The 20,618-nt window shown below is 39.0% G+C and overlaps 1 protein-coding gene and 1 long non-coding RNA gene across 8 annotated transcripts in view; one reads left to right on the top strand and one right to left on the bottom strand.

Annotated features, from left to right (window-relative positions):
• The window catches only part of LOC133469744 (calcium-activated potassium channel subunit alpha-1-like), a 48,465-nt gene that overhangs the window by 5,823 nt on the left and 22,024 nt on the right, over positions 1 to 20,618 (top strand). For 2 of the 4 annotated variants that reach the window (XM_061757215.1, XM_061757218.1), the window contains exons 3-13: positions 3,931 to 3,992; positions 6,874 to 6,967; positions 7,995 to 8,106; positions 10,568 to 10,643; positions 11,226 to 11,301; positions 11,463 to 11,633; positions 14,073 to 14,164; positions 17,961 to 18,071; positions 19,411 to 19,516; positions 19,602 to 19,684; positions 20,239 to 20,308. In XM_061757215.1, coding sequence (XP_061613199.1) covers positions 3,931 to 3,992; positions 6,874 to 6,967; positions 7,995 to 8,106; positions 10,568 to 10,643; positions 11,226 to 11,301; positions 11,463 to 11,633; positions 14,073 to 14,164; positions 17,961 to 18,071; positions 19,411 to 19,516; positions 19,602 to 19,684; positions 20,239 to 20,308 — 1,053 coding nt within the window. Of the gene's footprint in view, positions 1 to 3,930; positions 3,993 to 6,873; positions 6,968 to 7,994; positions 8,107 to 9,204; positions 9,866 to 10,567; positions 10,644 to 11,225; positions 11,302 to 11,462; positions 11,634 to 14,072; positions 14,165 to 14,273; positions 14,366 to 17,960; positions 18,072 to 19,410; positions 19,517 to 19,601; positions 19,685 to 20,238; positions 20,309 to 20,618 lie in introns of those variants that run through there. The other 2 variants (XM_061757217.1, XM_061757219.1) reach the window with 2 other exon arrangements.
• The window catches only part of LOC133469751 (uncharacterized), a 152,327-nt gene continuing 149,358 nt past the window's right edge, over positions 17,650 to 20,618 (bottom strand). For all 4 annotated transcript variants that reach the window (XR_009785774.1, XR_009785777.1, XR_009785775.1 and 1 more), the window contains one exon: positions 17,650 to 18,021. This is a non-coding gene — a long non-coding RNA (uncharacterized LOC133469751). The remainder of the gene's footprint in view (positions 18,022 to 20,618) is intronic.

Below are 20,618 nucleotides of genomic sequence, written 5' to 3'. Positions count from 1 at the left end.
AATGCCATCAACTAGAAGAAACGAGGATAGTGAGTGGAATTGTTTCGGTTTCGACAAGCCGCATATTTTATGACCTAAAAAAAAAAAAAAGTCGCATCCCAAAAATGTATATACACGAGTCCAAATATTGATGTTCAAAATGCAGAAATATGCACTTGTAGTGTAAAATACAGTTGTCTTGAGGAAAAATGGACCTGGAAGACGCTAACTCACCCAAGTGCTGTTGCCGACCAAAACAGCAGCACGTAAACGCACTTCTTTCTCTCGTTTTCTTATTCCGCAAACGGATGCGTGAACTCAAAGTACAGTAGTAGTAGCGAGCAGTGTCGCCACGGCAACGGCGGCTTAGCTAAATGTAGCAGATGTGTATTCGGCCCTTTTAATGGGCCGCGTTAAAGCCGTTTGTCACGCGCGCTCATACTTGCGTAGATGCGCGCGGATAGATCGATAGAAAGTTCCACTTTGTGTTTACTGGGTTGTCTGGCTTTCGGCACGCAGTGTTTAAGTCAATAAAGTTTTGTTTGCCGAAGATCCGGCTCCTCTTGGCCCTCGGGAGCCGGCGTCTGTCGTGCGGCGCCGCCTTCGCCCGAGGTACGATTTATTTATTTGGATTATTTCTTAATATCATTTGTAATTTAAAAAAAAAAAATATTCATATATTCTTCTTACTTTTATTGAATTATTTACTTGTATTTTCTACGTTGACGTTACGTCGGCGTTACTATTAGACACTTGCGCCGTATAAGAATAATATAAATAAACATACAGTTCTGAAAAAAATCAGACACCCCCCCCAAAAAAACAGCAAGTTTGAGTTTTTTTTAAGCAATTTAGTTTTTCTCCAAATAAATGAGACGATACATAACAATATTTTAAATAGGGAATTACATAGTCAGTAATTAACCTGATCACTTAATAGTGGTCCAGAGCTGCATTTAATGGGCCATTTGGGTCCCCGCCCCGCAGTTTGTGAACATTTGCCGTCCTCTCGTGCGAAGTCCGAGCAAGCGAGCAAACGGCGTACAAAGAGTAACGCCATCCAAAATGGATTCCTTTTGTCTCTTCATTTGACGGGAAGGCTGCAGGAGCTCGTTGCCGCAAACGAGACGCCCGCAAACGAGACGCCCGTCGTGTCCCACAGGAAGTGCGAGCGCCGCTTTAACAAATTTTGTACTTTCGAAAAACAAACAGTCATGACATTCTTCATTAAACTGGAAAGAATCAAACCGTTTTTGCCACATTTGTTGCTTCAATTCAATGGACATTGAGCTGCTCCTTCGAGTGTCCGCCCCTTGGCCACCAGGGGGCAGTATAATGCAAATGTGTCAAGCAAAATATCGACAAAGGTGGCTCGTAAGTTTCCAAAATGGTAAGTCGGTAAGTCTAATGGTACATTTTCCCCGTTGTGCTTCGCTGGCGTCAGCGTGGCCTTCTAATGAGGCTCCAAGGCCCAAACAACTTGTTTACATCCCGCTATCACTTATGGCGTAGTAGAAGCGTAGTCACCTGACTTTGGGACTAATAAAACAACAACAACAATGAATGTTTGAATGGTGTGGGCGGGTTACGACGTGATGTCAAAATGTTCTTCTTGTAATATCACAGCTTCGGCTTTCGACGGCAAGTTTTGGTCCTTGCTCACGAGCAAATGCAGCATTAGCGGTTGTGGCTCCACGGTTGTCGCGTGGAGCCACAAAGCCGTTTCCTCTCTCCAAAAAGAGGAGAAATGTTGATTAAAAATTCCTTTTTTTCCCCCCGCCGATGCCATTCCACATCGCGGCGATAAATTGGGGCCGCGCTCATTCATTATGGATGCGCGGCGCTCTCCTGTTCCCGGCGGCCTTTTGCGTCATTTGGAAACGGACGATCGCCATGCGCGGCTCGCGCGTGGGAGCCCCGCCCCGCCCCTCTCCGGCCCCGCCCCTCCCTCCGCGGAAGGCATTTGTGGCAGTTACGAGAGAACGTATTTCAGGAGGACTTGCGTTTCCGCGTCAGTCGATCCGAAAATGGGCTCGGAACTTCATCTAAGTCACAGCGATAAACTGTGATGTTTATCGCTGGGCCCGCCCGGCAAAGCAAAACATTTGCGTCAACTTCCACGATTCAAAATCTCAAATTGTCGTATGTAAAGAAAGAATAACATTGAGCTTTTTCTTTAGCAAACCCCTTTTTACAGTAACTTAAGTCCAACGCCGTACCTCAGTAACATCTTTTGCGTTTTACGAGGACCGATTACGCTTGCCAAACATTAAACGAGAGTCGATGGGAAAACGTCGACGCGCCCGAAACCGGAAGTTGCGTCATACGACGACACAACCGGAAATAAACAAATCCATTTTACTCATCGTTACCTGTTACTTATCGTTACTTATCCTACACCTAGTCTAAAAATAGATATTATCATATTTCATATTTTCTTTTTCATTTTCATTATTTGACTTTTGTCCTTTTCAAGGTGACTCAGCGGCGCCCCCTATTGACCGGCCGCCACTGAATACTACGACGAGGCGACCGAACCTGAATCGTAACGTAGCATAACGGAACGTAGCGTAGCATAACATACTGTAACTTCTGAGGAAAAGCGTAACAAGTACGACAAAAATCAGTCGGGCACCCGAGTTAGTGAGTTGCGGCGACACAGTTGAGAGTTTAAGAAAGCATTATTTATTTGGAGAAAAAAAAATGGAATTTGAAAAATGCCCAAGTGAAGGCCTTAGAACTGGAAACATAAAATAAAATAAAATTTAAAAAAACACCCCGAAAAAGACGTTTGCGAGTGGAACGACAGCGCTGATTGTGTGTTCTTCCTCTTTGCCGCCGCCGTCCGCCACCTCGCGTATTTATTTACACGAGGGCATGTTCACAGGATGTGGAAACGCATTTGGCTCATTTACGACAAATACCGGCGACCGTTAACCACCGGACGTCCACGTCGCGTCACACAAAACGGGAAAAAAACATTTTTCACGGCAGATGCTCGAAATGACACGCAAACCTTTGACGCCGTGCGACGCCCACAGGAAATTGCGTCGTTGTTGTTATTTTTTATTTTTTTAACCAAACTATTGGATCCCTTCACTCAAATCTCATCCAGCATTCCAAAAAATTCTTGTATATTACTACATAGAAAAATGGGTAATAAACATGAAGGAACAAGTTTTTTTGTTTTCATATATTCTGAAAAATCTGATTTGAAATTCAACGTCGATTGTAAAATTCTGTAATTTGAAATAATAATTAGGTGTTAATAAATATAAAAGTGTGAAATAAATACTATAATGTGAAACAATATTGTATTGTTTTAAGTAATTGAATTAAAAAAAATATCATTTTTTTCAATTTTGATCTCACTGCTCTAAACTGTATTTTATTTTATTTGTATTTTTCAAAATATCACCGAAAGTATGAATTACTGGTGTGTGTATATATATATTTATATTTTTAGGAAGCAAAATACAAAGAGATATTGACATTTTTATAAAATACAAAACAACTTTCAAAAAGTGAAATAAATATGAAGCGTTATTCATGTATTTATTATTATTATTAAAGTGCGTGTGTGTATATATATATATATATATATATATATTTTTTTTATTTTTTATTTTTTAAATTTCTTTTATTTTTCTTTTTTCCATTTGCGATACCGGTAGTAGTTTCTGAACAGAATCCTTCCAAATTGTCACGAGCTTAGCAACGTGAATTCCTTCGGAAGAGTTCGTGAACGTACGAGATTCGGAATTGGTCCCAGCCAAAACGGCCGACTTCCCGTTGACGTCGGGGCACGGGCCCTTGAGACTTTTTCGCGCGTCCTGTTACGATTGACCCGCCCGCCCGATTTCGTGTCGATCGGTGAAACTTCATTTGTAACGCGGGCTAACCTTGCGTCAACGACGACATCCAACGCAATCAACTGTTGTTGTCTTCCAGGTGGTGCTCGTGTTCGCTCTCAGCATCGGCGCTCTGGTCATTTACTTCATCGATTCCTCGGAGTGAGTATTCCTTTTTATTTGAATACATTTTTTTTTTAATTTTTCATTTTTTTGGGCGAGGCGGCTATAGATCTCACGTTAAACACTGACGCTACGAGGCTCGCTTTTGGATTTCACTTCGCAAAGATCGCGGTCGATCTTTTCATAATGTTGTTTCGTAAACAAAATGCGCCACGGGTGGCAGAAAAGTGAGTTAGTCGGAAAAAGGGGGAATAAAGTCATGAACGAGAATAAAGTCGGAAAAGTTGTCTTTTCAAGGTGAAAAAGAATTTTACAAGAATAAAGTCATCATCAGAAAAAAGTTTTACGAGACTTGAGTCAGAAATTGATGAGAATAAAGTCAGTATTTATTTCTATACAAAAGTCCGAATTTTGTGAAAATAAACTAGGACTCGCATTAAAACATTTTTTTAACATGGACAAATTTGGAGTTTTAATCATAATAAATAAAGAATAATATTTGTTTTTCTCATGATTTAATTTTGATTGGCTACTGCTGACTTGAAGTGAAAAAAAAAAATGCTTGTTGGGTTGCGGTAGCAAATGTATCGGAAAAGCTTTTGGTTTGATTCGATTTACTTGGAAAAAAAAAATACAAATGAATACCGTGTAACAGAAATGCTGAAATACGATAATTGCTTTTAGCGCAATTCGTGAGCAGAAAAGTCAACTCAATCCGGCCGGGCAAGGGAAAGTTCAAAGTTCCTGTTGTGGCTGAAAGCGATCGCTCATTAGACGACAGGAAGCAGCAGGAGACAAAGCAGGAAGTTGCCGTGGCATTACGCAACGCCGGTGTCCGCTTTCACCGAGCGCTCTCGTTACCTTTTCACCCGACGGGCGCTGACCTTTCGACCCTCGGCCTTACCCCACGGCTCATTTTTCACTTGTGCAGTCGAGTCGAGCGCGTTTGCGTGACGAGGTCCGCGCCCCGTGACGCACGCAGGCGCTGCTCTGGCTGGAAGCGACCCAGCAGAACCTTTTAGGCGGCTCTGCTTGAAGCTCGCCACTTCCGGCTTTTCTTGTTTATGATTGTCGGACTCGAAAAGAGAAGACCGCGCCAGCTAACCCAATCCTAGCTTGCATCCGTTTTCCTGTGGCGATTTTCCGCATCGGGGTTCGGCGGCAGGCGAGCTGGAGTCGATCTCGCCCGACTTTTGGCCGGCGAAGCGGGATCCGGCGGAGGCACGTTTTGAAAAACAACCGTTCAAGTTCACACCTATGGACGATTTACAGTACAATTTAGACCGAGGGCTCTATTTTCGCGACGCGTGGTGTAATTGCGCGCAGAGGCGGGCTGGACTCGGTGTCGGTAATTTGGTGGACCGGTGCCGAAATTGCCGTGAACAAAGTGGGGAGAACGCTCGTTGATAAATATATTCGCAAAAGTAATAAAACGTTTTTTTAAAGTTGTCGCTCACGTCACATTTGTAGCAGCACAGAACGGCGACATTTTTTTCACCTACATAAAAAAACCAAAAACAAATTGGGCATTGAGAAATATTAGGCAATTGTTGGGAAGAAGATTTTGAAAAGAATTTTTCTGCATTTTCTTTTTGTTTGCAAAATGTGATATGTGATCAGCAGGAGACTAAAAGTGGACCAAAAGCGCGATAGGAGTAAGTTATCGATCGCTACCTCGTGGAGAAGTTTGACATGAGCAATATTTCAACACAACAATCGATGAGATGAATCCACCCCGAACATCCATCCTTCCATTTTCAAGTGCGCTTATCTTGGTTAGGGTCACAGGGCGCTGGAGCCTATCACAGCTGACTTGGGGCGAAAGGCAGACGACACCCTGAACTGGTCGCCAGTCAGTCACGGGGCACACGCCCCAAACACGGATTTGCTCAAATCATCAATTCATGCACATCAATGAAACAATAAAGGAAGCAATTCATCATTTCTGTCAACCTTTTGGAAGTGTGGGGGCCAAGGAAGAAGGCACTTATTTCACAATTTGTTTTGGGTGAATATTGACAAATTAGTTTTTGGAGAATTAAAAATAGATATTATCATACACTTTTTTTTTTTTTTTTTTTCCCTTTCTAATGGATTGCAAGATTATGCAAGATTAAGCACGTGGACGAAAGCCAAATATAGTACGGGTACAACAGTGTCTGGACCTAATGGTGAGGTTTAAAATTGCACGTTTGATTAAAAAAAAAAAATAATAATAATAATAATTGAAGGAGATGACTCATCCAGGGATTCATTGGAATATGGCATCAATTAGAATGGATGTCGATATTTGTGCAAATCCATAATTATTATAGATTCTCGAAGGTACAAAAGGAGGCACTGCAGTAAATAATTATAATTCTAATCAATGAATTTAATATAATTATAATTTTAAAAAAAAGTTCTTAATGGGGCCATAAATGGAGGCCATTTATTTATTGAAGGAAATACAACATTTAGTTGAGGTTTGGTGCACACTACAGTATGTGGATGATGAACATGCAGAGTGCCAAAATCAATGCCGCATCCTACTAACTTGCGCCTGCTTAACGATTTGTGGCAGATACGAGCGTTTATCGAGGGTGAGGCTCCCCGACAACATTTCTTATGACTTCTGCATGCACTTAAGCCTTAAACCGCTGCTTTCGACACCACCACCCCAATAAAAATGCGCACACGCCCATGCTAGTGTGTGTGTGTGGCAGCTTTTTAAGGTTTAATGACGGTTATGCACCGAATTCCGAGGTAATGCTTGCGGGCGCATGTTAGCACCGAGCGCACTCGTCACCATGACGTCGCGCTGCTTTTTGACGTCTTTTCCGGGGAAAAAAAGACGATGACTTTTTTGTGTGTCGATGGCGAATGGGAATGGCGTGCTCGCGGATTTGGATTTTTTTGGTGGGCTTTGTGTGTCGCGCAGTCCCATCGAGTCGTGCCAGAACTTCTACAAGGACGTGACGCTGCAGATCGACATGGCCTTCAACATCTTCTTCCTCTTGTACTTCGGCCTACGAGTGAGTAAAACCACAAAATGCTCAGGACCAAATGATTATTATTTGTTTTTATTAGACTGAACTCACAGTAACGTGAACATTAGTCTATTTTCTTTTTTGTAACATTTTTAAGCTTCATGACTCTGCTGCATATCACATTTCTCCATTGTGTCTTACTGTTATATATTTAGTGCATATTTGAGTTTTGTTTAGTATAGTTTTCAATTTTTCCTATTTTTAAAACAAAACATTTTATTCTAATTCCATTCTAATATTTTAGTGAATGTATTATTTTGCGAATGTATTTTGCTAGCATTTGAGTGCAGTATTACACAGATATCGCCATTTTCGTATGAATGAAAAAATGACTCATCTAAAATAATATTTATATTTTTTTACAGTATTTCTAGTTTTTGTGTGCTTTTTATCCTATTACACAGTAGAACACATTTGTGTACTATAAATGAATTCCAGATCAATGTTTTTTAATTTAATTATACATTTTTAAATATGTTCAAAAGTATAATCAAACATGTATTGTTTTTAAATCACAATTATCCTATAGTTGTAAAATTAAAATATTTTTTAATGAGTTTTCTTTGTTTGTGTTTCAGATCTAGACATTTAGTATGAAATTAAACAAATAAATAAAATGAAATGTAAGCAAATCATTTTTGCTTAAATAAAATGTTTTTATTGGCTCTATAAATATGCCATAATTCTATTGAATACCTCAAAAAGATATTGTTGAGTTTTTGCTTGTTTGTTACGCAGATATTGTGATTTTGTATGATAAAGTCAAAAGGTAACGATTTAGAAAGAATTCCAAATCAAAATGTGAATCAAATGTATTGCAGAATTATGACTAGATCGGAATTGTAATACAGTCAATGGATATTTGAGAGTTGTTTCAAAATTCTACAAATGTTGCGTGCACAGGTATTATTTTTGTATGTGGAATGAATGCGCGCTCGTCTTTTGTCGACTTGTTTCCCTGACGAAACGACGACAGCACCGAGTGACAAAAACCAAACGTTGTCGCCCGCAGTTCATCGCCGCCAACAACAAGTTGTGCTTCTGGCTGGAGGTCAACTCGGTGGTGGACTTCTTCACGGTGCCGCCCGTCTTCGTGTCCGTCTACCTCAACCGCAGCTGGCTGGGTAACGTCGCCTCTCAAACCTTCGGGGTCCCCGGGGGGGGGGGTCACAATCGGAATCCCGACAGCAATTCAAGCTCACTAGCACGGGCGGTCCCCCCCACAGAAAGGAAAACGAAATGTTGTAATGTTACAATGGCAAATTCACATTTGGGCTGCGTTTTGCTTTGTTATGTTTGTTTTATGCACTTATTGAAATGATACCACACGATCATTTATTGAAAATGATTTTGCGGGCCCCCAAACAGACCCCAGGTGGTCTCCGGACCGTAGTTTGAGAACCCCTGCTCTAGTGTGTGTGTGTGTGTGTGCGGGCAACACGTGCGACCTTCACCTCTGCAGGCAAATTACATTGGAATGCAATCGAGCTATGATTGGGGGGAAAAAAACCCAAAACAAAAGTTCAGTAGATGAAAAAGGCTTTGGCGGTGACAGGAAATGAAGGATTACGGGGGATCATTTTGGACAGCTTTAAATGTTTTTTTTATCTTGTCTGGTGGAGAACAAATCCACGCACGCACGCACGCACTTTCCGACGCAAGCAAACCCAAAGTGTGATAAATGTGTTGCGTAATATCATCCTGGCTGTGAACGTGGTCGGAACTTTCGTTTTAACGGTGGCGCCGCCGCGTGGACATGTTGAGCCATTGCCACTGCACGCAAACTCCCCAGCCACTTCATTAGGTACGCCCGTATGCATAGCTTTTGAATAGATAATTTGATATGATTTTCTGATCATTTCAGTTGTAACATTTAAAAAAAAAAATGTGAGTAATTATTTAAACAATATAACTTATTATTTTTTTTTACATCTAGATGACTATTTTCTACTTTTTCATGTTTTAAAATAAATATTTTTCTCTATATACTGTAGGGTATACTTATATTTTGATAATTCAATAATAATTATATAATACAATTATTATTGTGGTTGCCTTATTTGATTGATAAATGACAAATACAATATTGTGACTAATACTAATATTGAACAATGTGTAAAATAGAACATCGAAATAAAACAATACATTAAAATGAATACATAAAATTGCCTTTTTAATATTGTAAACGGATGATAAAAATAAAATATTAAACATTAAAATCAATGAAATATACGATTGCAATGTAATAAAACAAATTTTGCGGCTAACGTGTGTAATGCTAACATTAAATATAATGCGGCGGTTTCTTTTCCTCTTATTCAACTTGCACAACAATAGCCGCGGCACTATGCAACATCTGTCGTTATTCCCGGGATTAAAAGCGAAAAGCTTTCCCCTTCGTCCCACACGCGCGCAACGTCACGTGATCGGCATTTTCCCGCTCAAAGACAACATGCTGTTCTTTTGCGAAGCTTAAAGGCAACAGGACATTTGTTGCGGGCTCTAAGGGACGACCCGGAGGTCAGGTCGATGAACACGCTAGCTTCCCGCTTCTCTGGATGAATCCCAAAGGAGCTTATACGCCGCCGCGCTAATATCCCGACGGCTTTAAGCTCGCCATAAGCGCGCTAGCGGCCTGGCGCGCGGGACAGAAGTTTCTCGTTCGGGGTCGAAGGCATCCAGAAATGATTCCCACCAAGATGTTAGCGTACAAGGGGCCCGACGGCGGCACGCAGACCGCGTCGGCCGCCGGGCGGCGGAAGAAATCCACCGGCGAGCTCTTCCAGAAAGGATACCGGGTCCGCAACGGCCACGACAAAGACGAGCGGGAGAACGATCGCGGCTCCGGTTTGGCTTCCTCCTTACGTGCCGTCTCCTACTGGGGTGAGGGGAAAAAAAACATCGCGGTGGCCGCATGGAACCGAGAACAAATACTTCGTCTACTTTTACAGACTTTGACAATTGTCCAATTTGAGGACAATGTAACAAAATGCAACATAAAATGTGGAAGTGAAGGACTTTATATACAAATCAAATTAGTCGTGTAAGTCGATGAATCGTTTCTGCCCTCGACCAGATGCTAACTTTCCTCTTCTTTCAAGTCTACAAATTATAGAATAAAAAAAAATTATAATAATTAAGTCTGATCTAACATAACGCCACACAAAATGTGGAGAAAGTGAAGCGCTCTTATTACTTTGCAAATGAAATCATTCTAGTAATTCGATTAATCGTTTCAGCCCTAGCCGGTTGCTTACTTGCCTGCGTGTGTGTGTGTTTCGGGGGTTTGCCGTCGGGGCTGCCGATTGGACCATTTTGGCGTGACGGTGACCCGCGTCCACGCGCTGCTGCTGTTCTTTAATCGTCTTCATCGAGTTTGAACCGAAGTGGTCTTTTAACATTCAAATATACGTTTGAACATTTGTTTCAAATAGCAGCAAGCGCTTCTTGAGTGTCAAAATGAATCCGCTGAAGCTGATGTGTGATTTGATGAGAAGTCATTTTCTTTTTGCATTCTTGTTCATTTTTTATGTCCATTGTCTTATATTATTTTCTTTTTATGTTTTTTTTTTTTTTGTCCCGCAGGCTTGAGGTTTTTAAGGGCCTTAAGGTTGATTCAGTTCTCGGAAATTTTGCAGTTTTTGAATATACTCAAGACGAGGTAAGTCTTTTTTTTGTTTTTGTTTTCAACTCTATTACTAGCTCGATGTGGTATGCCTTGGATTGCAAAATAATAATGAGTTTAAAAAAACCAAGTGGCTCTTTTGGAACGCTTGTACACGCGATCTAAGTATTGGGACAGCCGTAGCCAGTTCGATTTGGATTGCTTTCAATGAATTTTAAATTATTGAACACAATTAAAATGTATTTTCAAATATCTATTTTTTTATTTCACATAAAAATGAGATTTATTTTTAAAATGAAAAATAATTTTAAAAAGTATTGTGAAGTATACGTACTACTTTTTTTAAACTAATTAATCAGTCTAAGGTTTAAAATATTGGAACACATTTATCTAAATATAAAAATAAAATGTTATTGTAAAATTAAAAAAAATCTATCTTTTTTTTCTCCTGTACAATTAAATTATTTATGTAGTGTGTTTGAGATTTGTGTCTTTTAAAATGACAGCTCTTCCCCCTCATAATAGTTTCCATCAAATCTATTTCCATATTATTGTAACAATGTATTTTTTTGCTGCAAATCAAACATCCAATGAGACGAAGGTTTTTCTTTTCACCAGCAACTCCATCAAGCTGGTCAACTTGTGTTCCATCTTCATCAGCACGTGGCTGACGGCGGCGGGCTTCATCCATTTGGTAAGTGACAAGTTGCCGTGGAAACGCCACCGGAAGGTACGCGCGCCCGCAAATCCCGAGGCGCCGAGCAAGCGCGTACGAATAATTTGCGACCGTATTTGGCCTACTGACGATTTTTGTACTTTCTCTTTGGGCCGACATTTGACTTGGACTGCTTCCAGGTGGAAAATTCCGGAGATCCCTGGGAAAACTTCCAGAATTCTCAGGCGCTGTCGTACTGGGAATGCGTGTACCTGCTGATGGTCACCATGTCCACGGTGGGCTACGGCGACGTTTACGCCAAAACCACCCTGGGACGACTCTTTATGGTCTTCTTCATCCTTGGCGGTCTGGTAACGAAAAGCCTCTCATTCATAAATACTGATTATAATAATAATAATAATAATAATGATGATGACGGAGAACGGCGCTCCACAATATTGTCGTTGTGTTTTTGATTGTGCGAATGCTGAGGGATGAGCGTTCCTCCGCGTTTTGATTGATGATGATGATGATGATGATGATGATTATTAACTTGTTTCTTGGAATATTTCAATTTTATTTTCCCAATGTTGTGTCTTCTATCATAAAATATTTGTTTTTGTTCAGTAAGTATTTCTCTTACTTTTTTTCTTGCCATATTTCGACTTTATTCTTGAACTAAAAAAACAAAAACAAAAAAATCCCAAAATGCTTTGGGAAAATTTCTGGGAATTTTGAAAGCAGTGATAACCGGTGACGCCTTCACCCGTCGTGAAGGCGTCGTGGATACGTTTCTTTTCCGGGCGTGTCGACGCAGACGTCACCTCTCAGCACTCGCGCAATTGAGTTGTGTTAGTTCTTGATAATTGATTGATTGATTGATTGATTGATTTATTGTGAGTTGTTAAAGCACTTTGCGGTTTCAGGTGGCTCCGCCCCTCTGTGCCCCTTTTGCCCCATCCTGCCGACCTCTCAAACTTTCCAACCTCCGAACCTTCCTCTCGACTACAACAAACACCCACACTGGAATGATTCCTTCTGAGGCCCCGCTTACAAAAAACATTCATTCCGAATTATTTTCAAAATATAACAATAACGTACAAAAGATTTATTCCACTTCATTCAGGTACAATTATGAGTGGTTTTGTAAAATTAAAGAAATTACCTGAATAATTAAATATATATTTAAAAAAAAAAAAAAACATTTGTATTTTTTCCGTTGTAATATTCCAATTTTATTCTTGTAAAATTACTAGTAAACTTACACATTTTTCCTCATAAAATCAACTATGAGCTCAAAGTGTAACAAAATGTAAAATGAAGAATATTCTTGTCATATTCTCACTTCTCATATAATTTTCTCCTCATATTTTGCCTCAACACCAATTTTACACACATAGAATTGTGAATTATTCCGGTAAACTCTCAAAAATGCAACCCTTTTTCTTGTAAGAGTACACATTTTTCGTAATATTGAAACTTTACTGTCATAAAACAAACCGTAAAAAATAAAAATGTCAGTTTTTGTCCATCTAGCTTACTATTTTAATCTCCGACTTTATTCTTGTAGTGTTGCGTCTTTTCTTCAGTGTAGCCCTCATACGCCTTTCGTAAATTATGTCATAAAATAGAACACAATTTTATCTGCATAAATATTTACTCGTAACAAATATAACGTTTGAGTAGAGGGCATTATTGAAAATCATCATGTGGTGTGTTTGTTGATCAAAACATGGCACTTAAGGCTTTCTCTTTCATAATTTATAACAATATAGAATCATTTTCCTACCACAGATTGATTGGCTACCATTCTTTAGAACATTTGGGATATATATATTTTTCCAAATACGGTGGTACTTGACTTACAAATGTTATTCTTTTTGTGACCATGCTCGTAACTTAAATGAAAAAACCGCTAGGTAACCGATGTGAACTGACGGTGTCCGGATGTTGTGAAGTTTGTTGGCGCCATCTAGCGGGAGAATGTGTGAAGCGCACACGTAAGTCAAATGTTTGCTCTCGACACAAAGCAAAAAATATCAATCCAGTGACGGCTCCTCACTCTAAAAACTCGTACATTGGGGCACTCGATTGACCGATTTATTGGCTCGCCGATTTCATCGCCCGATATTAGCCCTTTGCAAATCTGCAAAAATTGTTCGATTTTTTTTTTTTTTTAACACAACACATTAAAACAGAGTGAGATAATTATGTTGAAACAAACCGTCCAGACAGAAACGTGTATTTATTATGTATCATTTATTTATATGCATAAATAATGTTGTGCCATTAACTTCACTCATGATGACACTTATATACTGTATACATTTATGGCCTGAATCGAAAGATACATTCCTCAATGAATACTTTTTTTTGCATGTTTTTGTACTTCAAAATTCCTCTGTGTTGTAAAGTTGAACAATTACTAAAAAAAGTCAAATGTTCTGCCTGTAATTCACATCTTTGTTGTTGCAAGCATGAAGGCACCGACATTATAATGAATTATCTTTCAAATTAATCGGCCATCTGATTTCCAGAATCGGCATCAGCCTAAAAAAAATAAAATAAAAAATCCATATCTGTCGCGTCCATTCGTAAGTCAAGGTACCACTGTGCCATTTTCCTTTTTTTGAATAATTTTTTTTTTTGCAATGTAACTGATTTCACGTCAGGCTACATTGCCCTAACATTTTCCAGTCATTGTTAACCATGGAATGCCCCCCAAAAACATTTCCTGCACTGGGATTCCATTAAAATCTTAACGGGCTTGCACTTGATTTCTCTGCCCGCCTCTTGTGTTTCCTCCTTAGGCCATGTTTGCGAGCTACGTGCCTGAAATCATAGAGTTAATAGGCAACCGCAAGAAATACGGTGGTTCCTATAGTGCTGTTAATGGCAGAAAGTAAGTATTCCGCGGGAGGCCGCAGCGGAGGCTCCTGTTGCATGACCCTTTGTTTTCTTTGTTTTCTTTCTTTTTTTTTTTTTTTGCTTTTTCTTTTCCACGCATGTAGGCCATGTTTGCTCGCTACGTGCCAGAAATTGCCGCTCTCATCCTAAATCGGAAGAAATACGGAGGGAGTTATAACTCGACCAGAGGCAGAAAGTAAGTCCACTAATGTGAACTGGTGTGGTTTATGTGTGTGACTTTTTCTTCTTTTTGTTTTTCTCCGAGTGAGAAATGCGAGATGTTCAAGTCACACCGTGACTGAAGAACTGGGCCATGGTTCCTTTTGTTGTGTTGTTGCTGCTTTGTGTCTGCTCGCTAGCAATTGTGGTTTTTACAAACGGCGGTTGAACCGACGAGTCGATGCATTGACTAGTCTTGTAATATTTCTCTCTATTCTCATAAAATTCCTTTTTTTTAATTTTTTTTTTATACAAATTCCAACATTTTTGTCTTTTTGACTTTCTTCTCATAGAATTATTCTACTCGTATTTTTTGTATTACTTTACTACGTTTGCCTGAATATTTAGATTTGATTCTTGTAAAAATTCACCCTTTTCTCATCGTATATCTACGTAGTCTTTTAAAATTACCTTTTATTCTCGTAAAATAATGACCTTTTTTCTTGTACTTGTTGAATTATTACTTTTTCCTGTAATATTTTCAATCTGTATAACTTTCATGTCATTGTAAAATTTAAATTTCTTTCGTAATATTTACAGTTTCATCTTGGAAATTTAGTTTGTAATCGTGATATTGGAATTTTATTTTTCGGATAATTATGACCAATTTCGCCTCGTAATAGTTTAACTTCGTTCACATAAAGTTGCAATTTGATTTTGGTAAAATTCCAACCTTTGCGCTCATATTTCCACTTCATTCTCGTAAAATTACGCTTCGTGATGACGGTTTTGGGTGTTTGATTTCTGTATGTTCCACGATACGTGTTCCATCAGACTTTTCATATTTGTGATGTTTCCCATGTCATAAGACCTGCTTATCGTCAGTGTGCATTTGTGTGTGTGTGTGTGTGTGTGTCTGTGTGTTTGCTTTCACTCCCAGATTGTGTGCATCATTTAGCGCATTCATTCATCATTCATTCATCTTTTAGCTCAAATACTTGTACTGTACATATATATACAAACACGTAAAATAGTAGCAGCTGAGTTTAGACAATTGTTTCCTAAACTATGCAATGTATGTTTAGTTTAATTTGATTGAATATGAGAAAATAAGGTTACATTATTTGTGCTGTAGCTTGCTGGTGTTTTTTTCCAGTGCTGGAAAAAAACAATTTGAATTGGCTTTGGCTGTGCTTTCTTGTTTTTCCTTCTTCATTTCTGGCGCTTTGCTTCCGGAACTTTCTTGGCCTTTATCTTCAGTCTGACCTACACCCTCAGGACTCGGCACAAATACGTCGGTGACCTTTTGACAAAACGTGTTTCCTTTGTTTTCTTGCTGAGGTAGTGGGATGAAAAGACTACTGCACTTTCTTGTCTGTTTTGTGTTTGCGTGCTAGCTGAACCCACGCTAGGTAGTGTACAAAAAAAACAACAACTGAGTAAGTAAGTAACTATTAGCTTGCTTTAGTCTACGTATTATAAGCTAATAAGTAAAACAGCACAGGAATGATCATAAATACTAAATCCTAAAAGTGATATTAGATGTTCTTGTGCCACATATTCTTATCAAACGAGTTCATTGTACAGATGTACAATAAGTCAACTTAGGAATGGTAATGGAATTGATTTGAAAATCACATGATAAAGTGAGCCAGGCGAGGCTCACTTTATGCTAATGCTAGGCTAACATAAATTGTGTTGTTTTTTTTTTTTTGTTGACTGCTGTGATTCTTAAAGGGCTCGTCTAAAGTCTCTTAATTGCAATGTTCAACGTTGAGAGATAATGGTCTGATGATTAAATGATTATTAACAAGCAAATAGTCGATGGGAGTGAATGCGAGCTTTTTTGCTCTTATTTTCAGTTTTTTTAAAATATAAGTTATGCTAGGCTAGCGCTGTAGTCTTATCACAAATATAGCGTGTTGTTTATTTTCATCCGTCTCTCGGCAAGAAGCTAATTAAACACCTTTTCCAAAGTGTTAAACCTGCCTCTGAAGAAAACCGTTATCTTAAATTATTGGAAGCATGGCACTTTTTTAGCTATAGTTTATTAGCATGTGTGCATTGGAGTTGTTCTTTTAACTCGTAAGTGAGGTGGAAAAGCAAAAAAATTATGTAAATTCCTGAACCGAAGGATTGGGAAAATGTTAAAAAAAAAAAAAAAAGGTATGTATGATATAATTTCATTTCCTGCATTGAATCTTGACATTAAACTGGTTCAGTTTAGTTTAATGTGGAAACCAGCTTGGATTGAATTGAATCATGTTTCCCTCGCTCTGTTTTTGCTTCCATTTTCTTTTGCCACTGGAACACCGCCGACAGAATTCAAACAAAGAGACTTGAAGATTTGAGATCCGGAGGCAAAATACATTTCAAAAGTATTGGAATTCAAACAACTGATATGCTTTATAAAAGTAAAATTCAAAGTAACATTTTTAAGATCAACTCTGGTATTTTACATATTTATTTATGAGTATATTTTTACATATTTACGAAATATGTAAAAATATTTTATTATTATTTACGAAATATTTACGAAATAAGAAATATTCTAATAACAGTTGAAATATTCTAATAACAGTTGAAAAAAATACATGACAACATCATCTAATAAACTATAACTAAAACAAATCACAGTTGTGAGGTTGCGGGTTCAAATCCTCGGCCCCCGCCAGTGTGGCGTTTGCATGTTCGCCCCGTGCCTGCGTGGCTTTTCTCCGGGCACTCCGCTTTCCTCCCACATCTCAAAAACATGCACGCTAGGTTCATTGAAGACTCTAAATTTCCCGTAGGTGCGAATGTGACTGCGAATGGTTGGTTGTTTCTATTTGCCCAGCGATTGGCTGGCGACCAGTTTGGGGTGTACCCCGCCTCTTGCCCGAAGATAGCTGGGATAGGCTCCAGTGCGCCCCCGCGACCCGCGTGAGGAGAAGCGCTACAGAAAATGGATGGATGAATGTTTTTTTTTCTTTTACATATTTGCACGATAGAATACTTCAATACAAAGTAAAAACTAAATCCTCAATTCAATAATAATAATAATAACAATTAAATCTAAAATAATGCAAAAATAAGCAAACTTTTTAAACTTATTTACAAAAATAAATTACATATAAAAAGTTTAAATTAATGAAAGGTAAATTGAAATAAATTGATTCATTGTAAATAGATCAATAGCAGTGAGAAAGGGGGGGGGGGGGGGAAGCATCGGTTTATTCCTACATAGTTTATTTTCTTTCTCCACCTATTTTGAAAGCAATTCAAGGCTCTTTTTAAAAAAAAAAAAAAACAAAAACAAAAAAAAAAATCAATTTTCTCGAATCCAAAGCAGCACGTAAAAATCTAAGCTCGTATTAAATATGAATTGTGTTTCTTGGACAAAGGAAAATCGAAAACGTGTGGATGTCCTAATTTCCTCTGAAATCAACTCTGATCCCTCGTAATCCCCCAACGCCCACTCGTTCTCTCTCTCCAGCTCATTCAGTGCTCGTTCGCCCTTCCACGTCGTTTCGCGGCCCGACCTATCACCTGAACGCTGCTGACTGCTTCTCATGTCCGTCGCATCACGTGACCCTCTCATCTCCGTCTGTCCCGTCGGAAGTGTGACTAAATCTCTGTCCGCTTCCCGTCAGGCACATCGTGGTGTGCGGCCACATCACGCTGGAGAGCGTCTCCAACTTCCTCAAAGACTTCCTACACAAGGACAGGGATGATGTCAATGTAGAAATCGTTTTTCTCCATAAGTGAGTAACAAAATAACATCTGGAAATTAGCCACAGTGCTTCACCTTTTCCACATTTTGTCCTGTTACTGCCTGTTGTGGAAATTTCTGTTCGTTCGTGTCAGATGAAGAAGTAAAGTAACGTGGAACTTCAGTTTGGTATGCCATAGTTTTCGGATGATTCTGTTTTTGGCAAGTCATTTAAATTTGGTCCTGGTTCATACAAAACAAACAAAACAACGTGACACGGCCATTCATTTCCCGGAATCGACGCACATTCATCCGAAGCATTTTTTTAAAGTTTATAAAGGGTTCAACTGACGGCAAGCCTTATTCCACAATACAAGCTTTTATCAACAACTCAAGGCAAGAACAACAACAACCCTTCCGGTCTGCTCGGCAACACCAGCGTAACGCAGCCTGTCAAAAGGCAGGCCATCAAAATTAAAGCAAGCAGTGTAAGAACATAGTTTCACTACACTTTCTTGCGCTGCGTGGCGGCTTATTTAACGGTCTCACTCAATAAACAAAAGGACAAAATAGCTTGAGTGGACCTGCTAAGTTCCAAGGCCCAAATAAAGTGTTGTGAACTGTTATTATACTGGCGGCCTTTTATTTTGAAGACCAGATTTTTTACATTTAATTAAATTTTTTTAAAGGACGTTACGCAGCTATTACCCCAACTTGTCCGAATGTTGCCGAGCAGAACGGGAGGCTTGTTATTGCCTTGATTTGTCAATAAAAGCTTGTATAGTTAAATACACACTGCCGTTTATCGAACGCTTTTTACACAATATGACAGAATCCTGTCTAATTCAGACACTTGTTTTTATTTGAATACTTTTTTTTATCTTCGTATTTAGAGAGGAAAAGAGTATGCGTCGAGCAAAGCATGTCCCCCTTTGTCTCCTCGCTTCTCTGATTCAATGTCATGGCAGTAACATTATTATATGTTGACATGGGAGGGGGCTGCCCCCCTACACCCAAATACCAGCAGAGCACAAATCATGGATTCAATTCCAAAACCGAACAAGCAAACATTCACTAAGCCCGTTGCTATCGCGACGTTTTGCAGAGCATAAGAGACACTTTTACGGCCTTGCCGACTCTCACACAAGACGAGGTAGCGGTTGCTCTTAACCCGTTTCGAAGGACAGATTTCTCAAAGCCTTCCATTCACGATTGTCGAGTTAGAAAACAAACAAACAAACAAAAAAACAAATGGATGGATCAAATTCATTTTACACATTAAAACAACAAAATGTGGAAAAAAGGAAACGTTGCAAATACTTTCCAGATGCACTGCACAGCAATTTGACAGTAAAAAAATAAGAAATGCAAGCCCTTTTTGTATTTGTCAGTATTTCCCCTAATCTTGAGCTGGAAGCCTTGTTCAAACGTCACTTCACCCAGGTGGAGTTCTACCAAGGCTCTGTCCTGAACCCTCATGACCTGGCCAGAGTCAAAGTAAGCGCACACGTTTATCGCCTTTCTCAACTGTAATTCACGTACATAAATCTTTCTTTTTTTTTTTTTTTTTTTTCCTCCGCAGATTGAATCAGCCGATGCCTGTTTGATCTTAGCGAACAAATACTGCGCCGATCCCGATGCTGAGGACGCCTCCAACATCATGAGGTGAAGCACCCGCAACGGTTGCCGTCACCATCGATCATCTTTTGCTGTTGTCATCTGTTACAAAACGCCAGTTTGGATTTCGAAACTAATTTCTCAGCAAATAATGGAAAAATATCCAATTGTCAGGTCTAACTGTCGCCATTCTAAACCGTTTTAATGGAGACATGCATTTTTTTTTCTTCTTCGCAATTTCAAACAGTTCCCAGATGTTTACAGAGCTAACAACTGAAGACAACAAAGTAGAAACACTTTCAATTTAATTAAAAATGACGTAGCTGTTAGGAATGGGAATAACTGACCGCACAACTTTGTCAGAATATTTTGCGATAGTAAAAGTAACTAAGAAAGTAATCATACCATTTATTTTTCCGTTTTTTCCAATTTTCCAAAATGTTAAATGTTGTCCAATTCGATTTTTTTTATTCCCCCTGCCACAGGAAATAACAGAAATAGAAACAACCTGTTTGTGGTGACCACTGTAAATGGGAAAAATTCACTTTTACGAAGTAACTTTTGAACATGCAAGTTTCGACATTGTTTTTATGTGGTGTTAGGGTAATATCCATCAAGAACTACCACCCAAAGATCCGCATCATCACTCAAATGTTGCAGTATCACAACAAGGTAGGCAATGTCAACCATATCTTTTTCCATTTCAAACCTTTATTTCAATCTTGAAAGATCATTGAGTGCAAGTTCTCATTTTCAGTGATGCCAAGAGGACATAGTACAGAAAGAGAAACATCAACAGAGAAAACATTACATTCAAACGCAAACTAGTTCTCGATCATATTATTGAAATGATACATGGTTAACAAATGTCTTGAGTTTCAGTGATTGTTGTGGACTATTCCTGAAAAACTAAAAGTGGTTTTACCAAGTTCAGTCACTTGAAAATCGTAAAGCTTAAGGATAATTGCTGTAGTCTGTTATG

Source organism: Phyllopteryx taeniolatus, chromosome 19 (genome assembly GCF_024500385.1).
Source record: "Phyllopteryx taeniolatus isolate TA_2022b chromosome 19, UOR_Ptae_1.2, whole genome shotgun sequence".
NCBI lineage: Eukaryota > Metazoa > Chordata > Actinopteri > Syngnathiformes > Syngnathidae > Phyllopteryx > Phyllopteryx taeniolatus.
The sequence above is the reverse complement of the archived record's forward strand: the minus strand, read 5'-3'. Positions and strand labels throughout refer to the sequence as shown.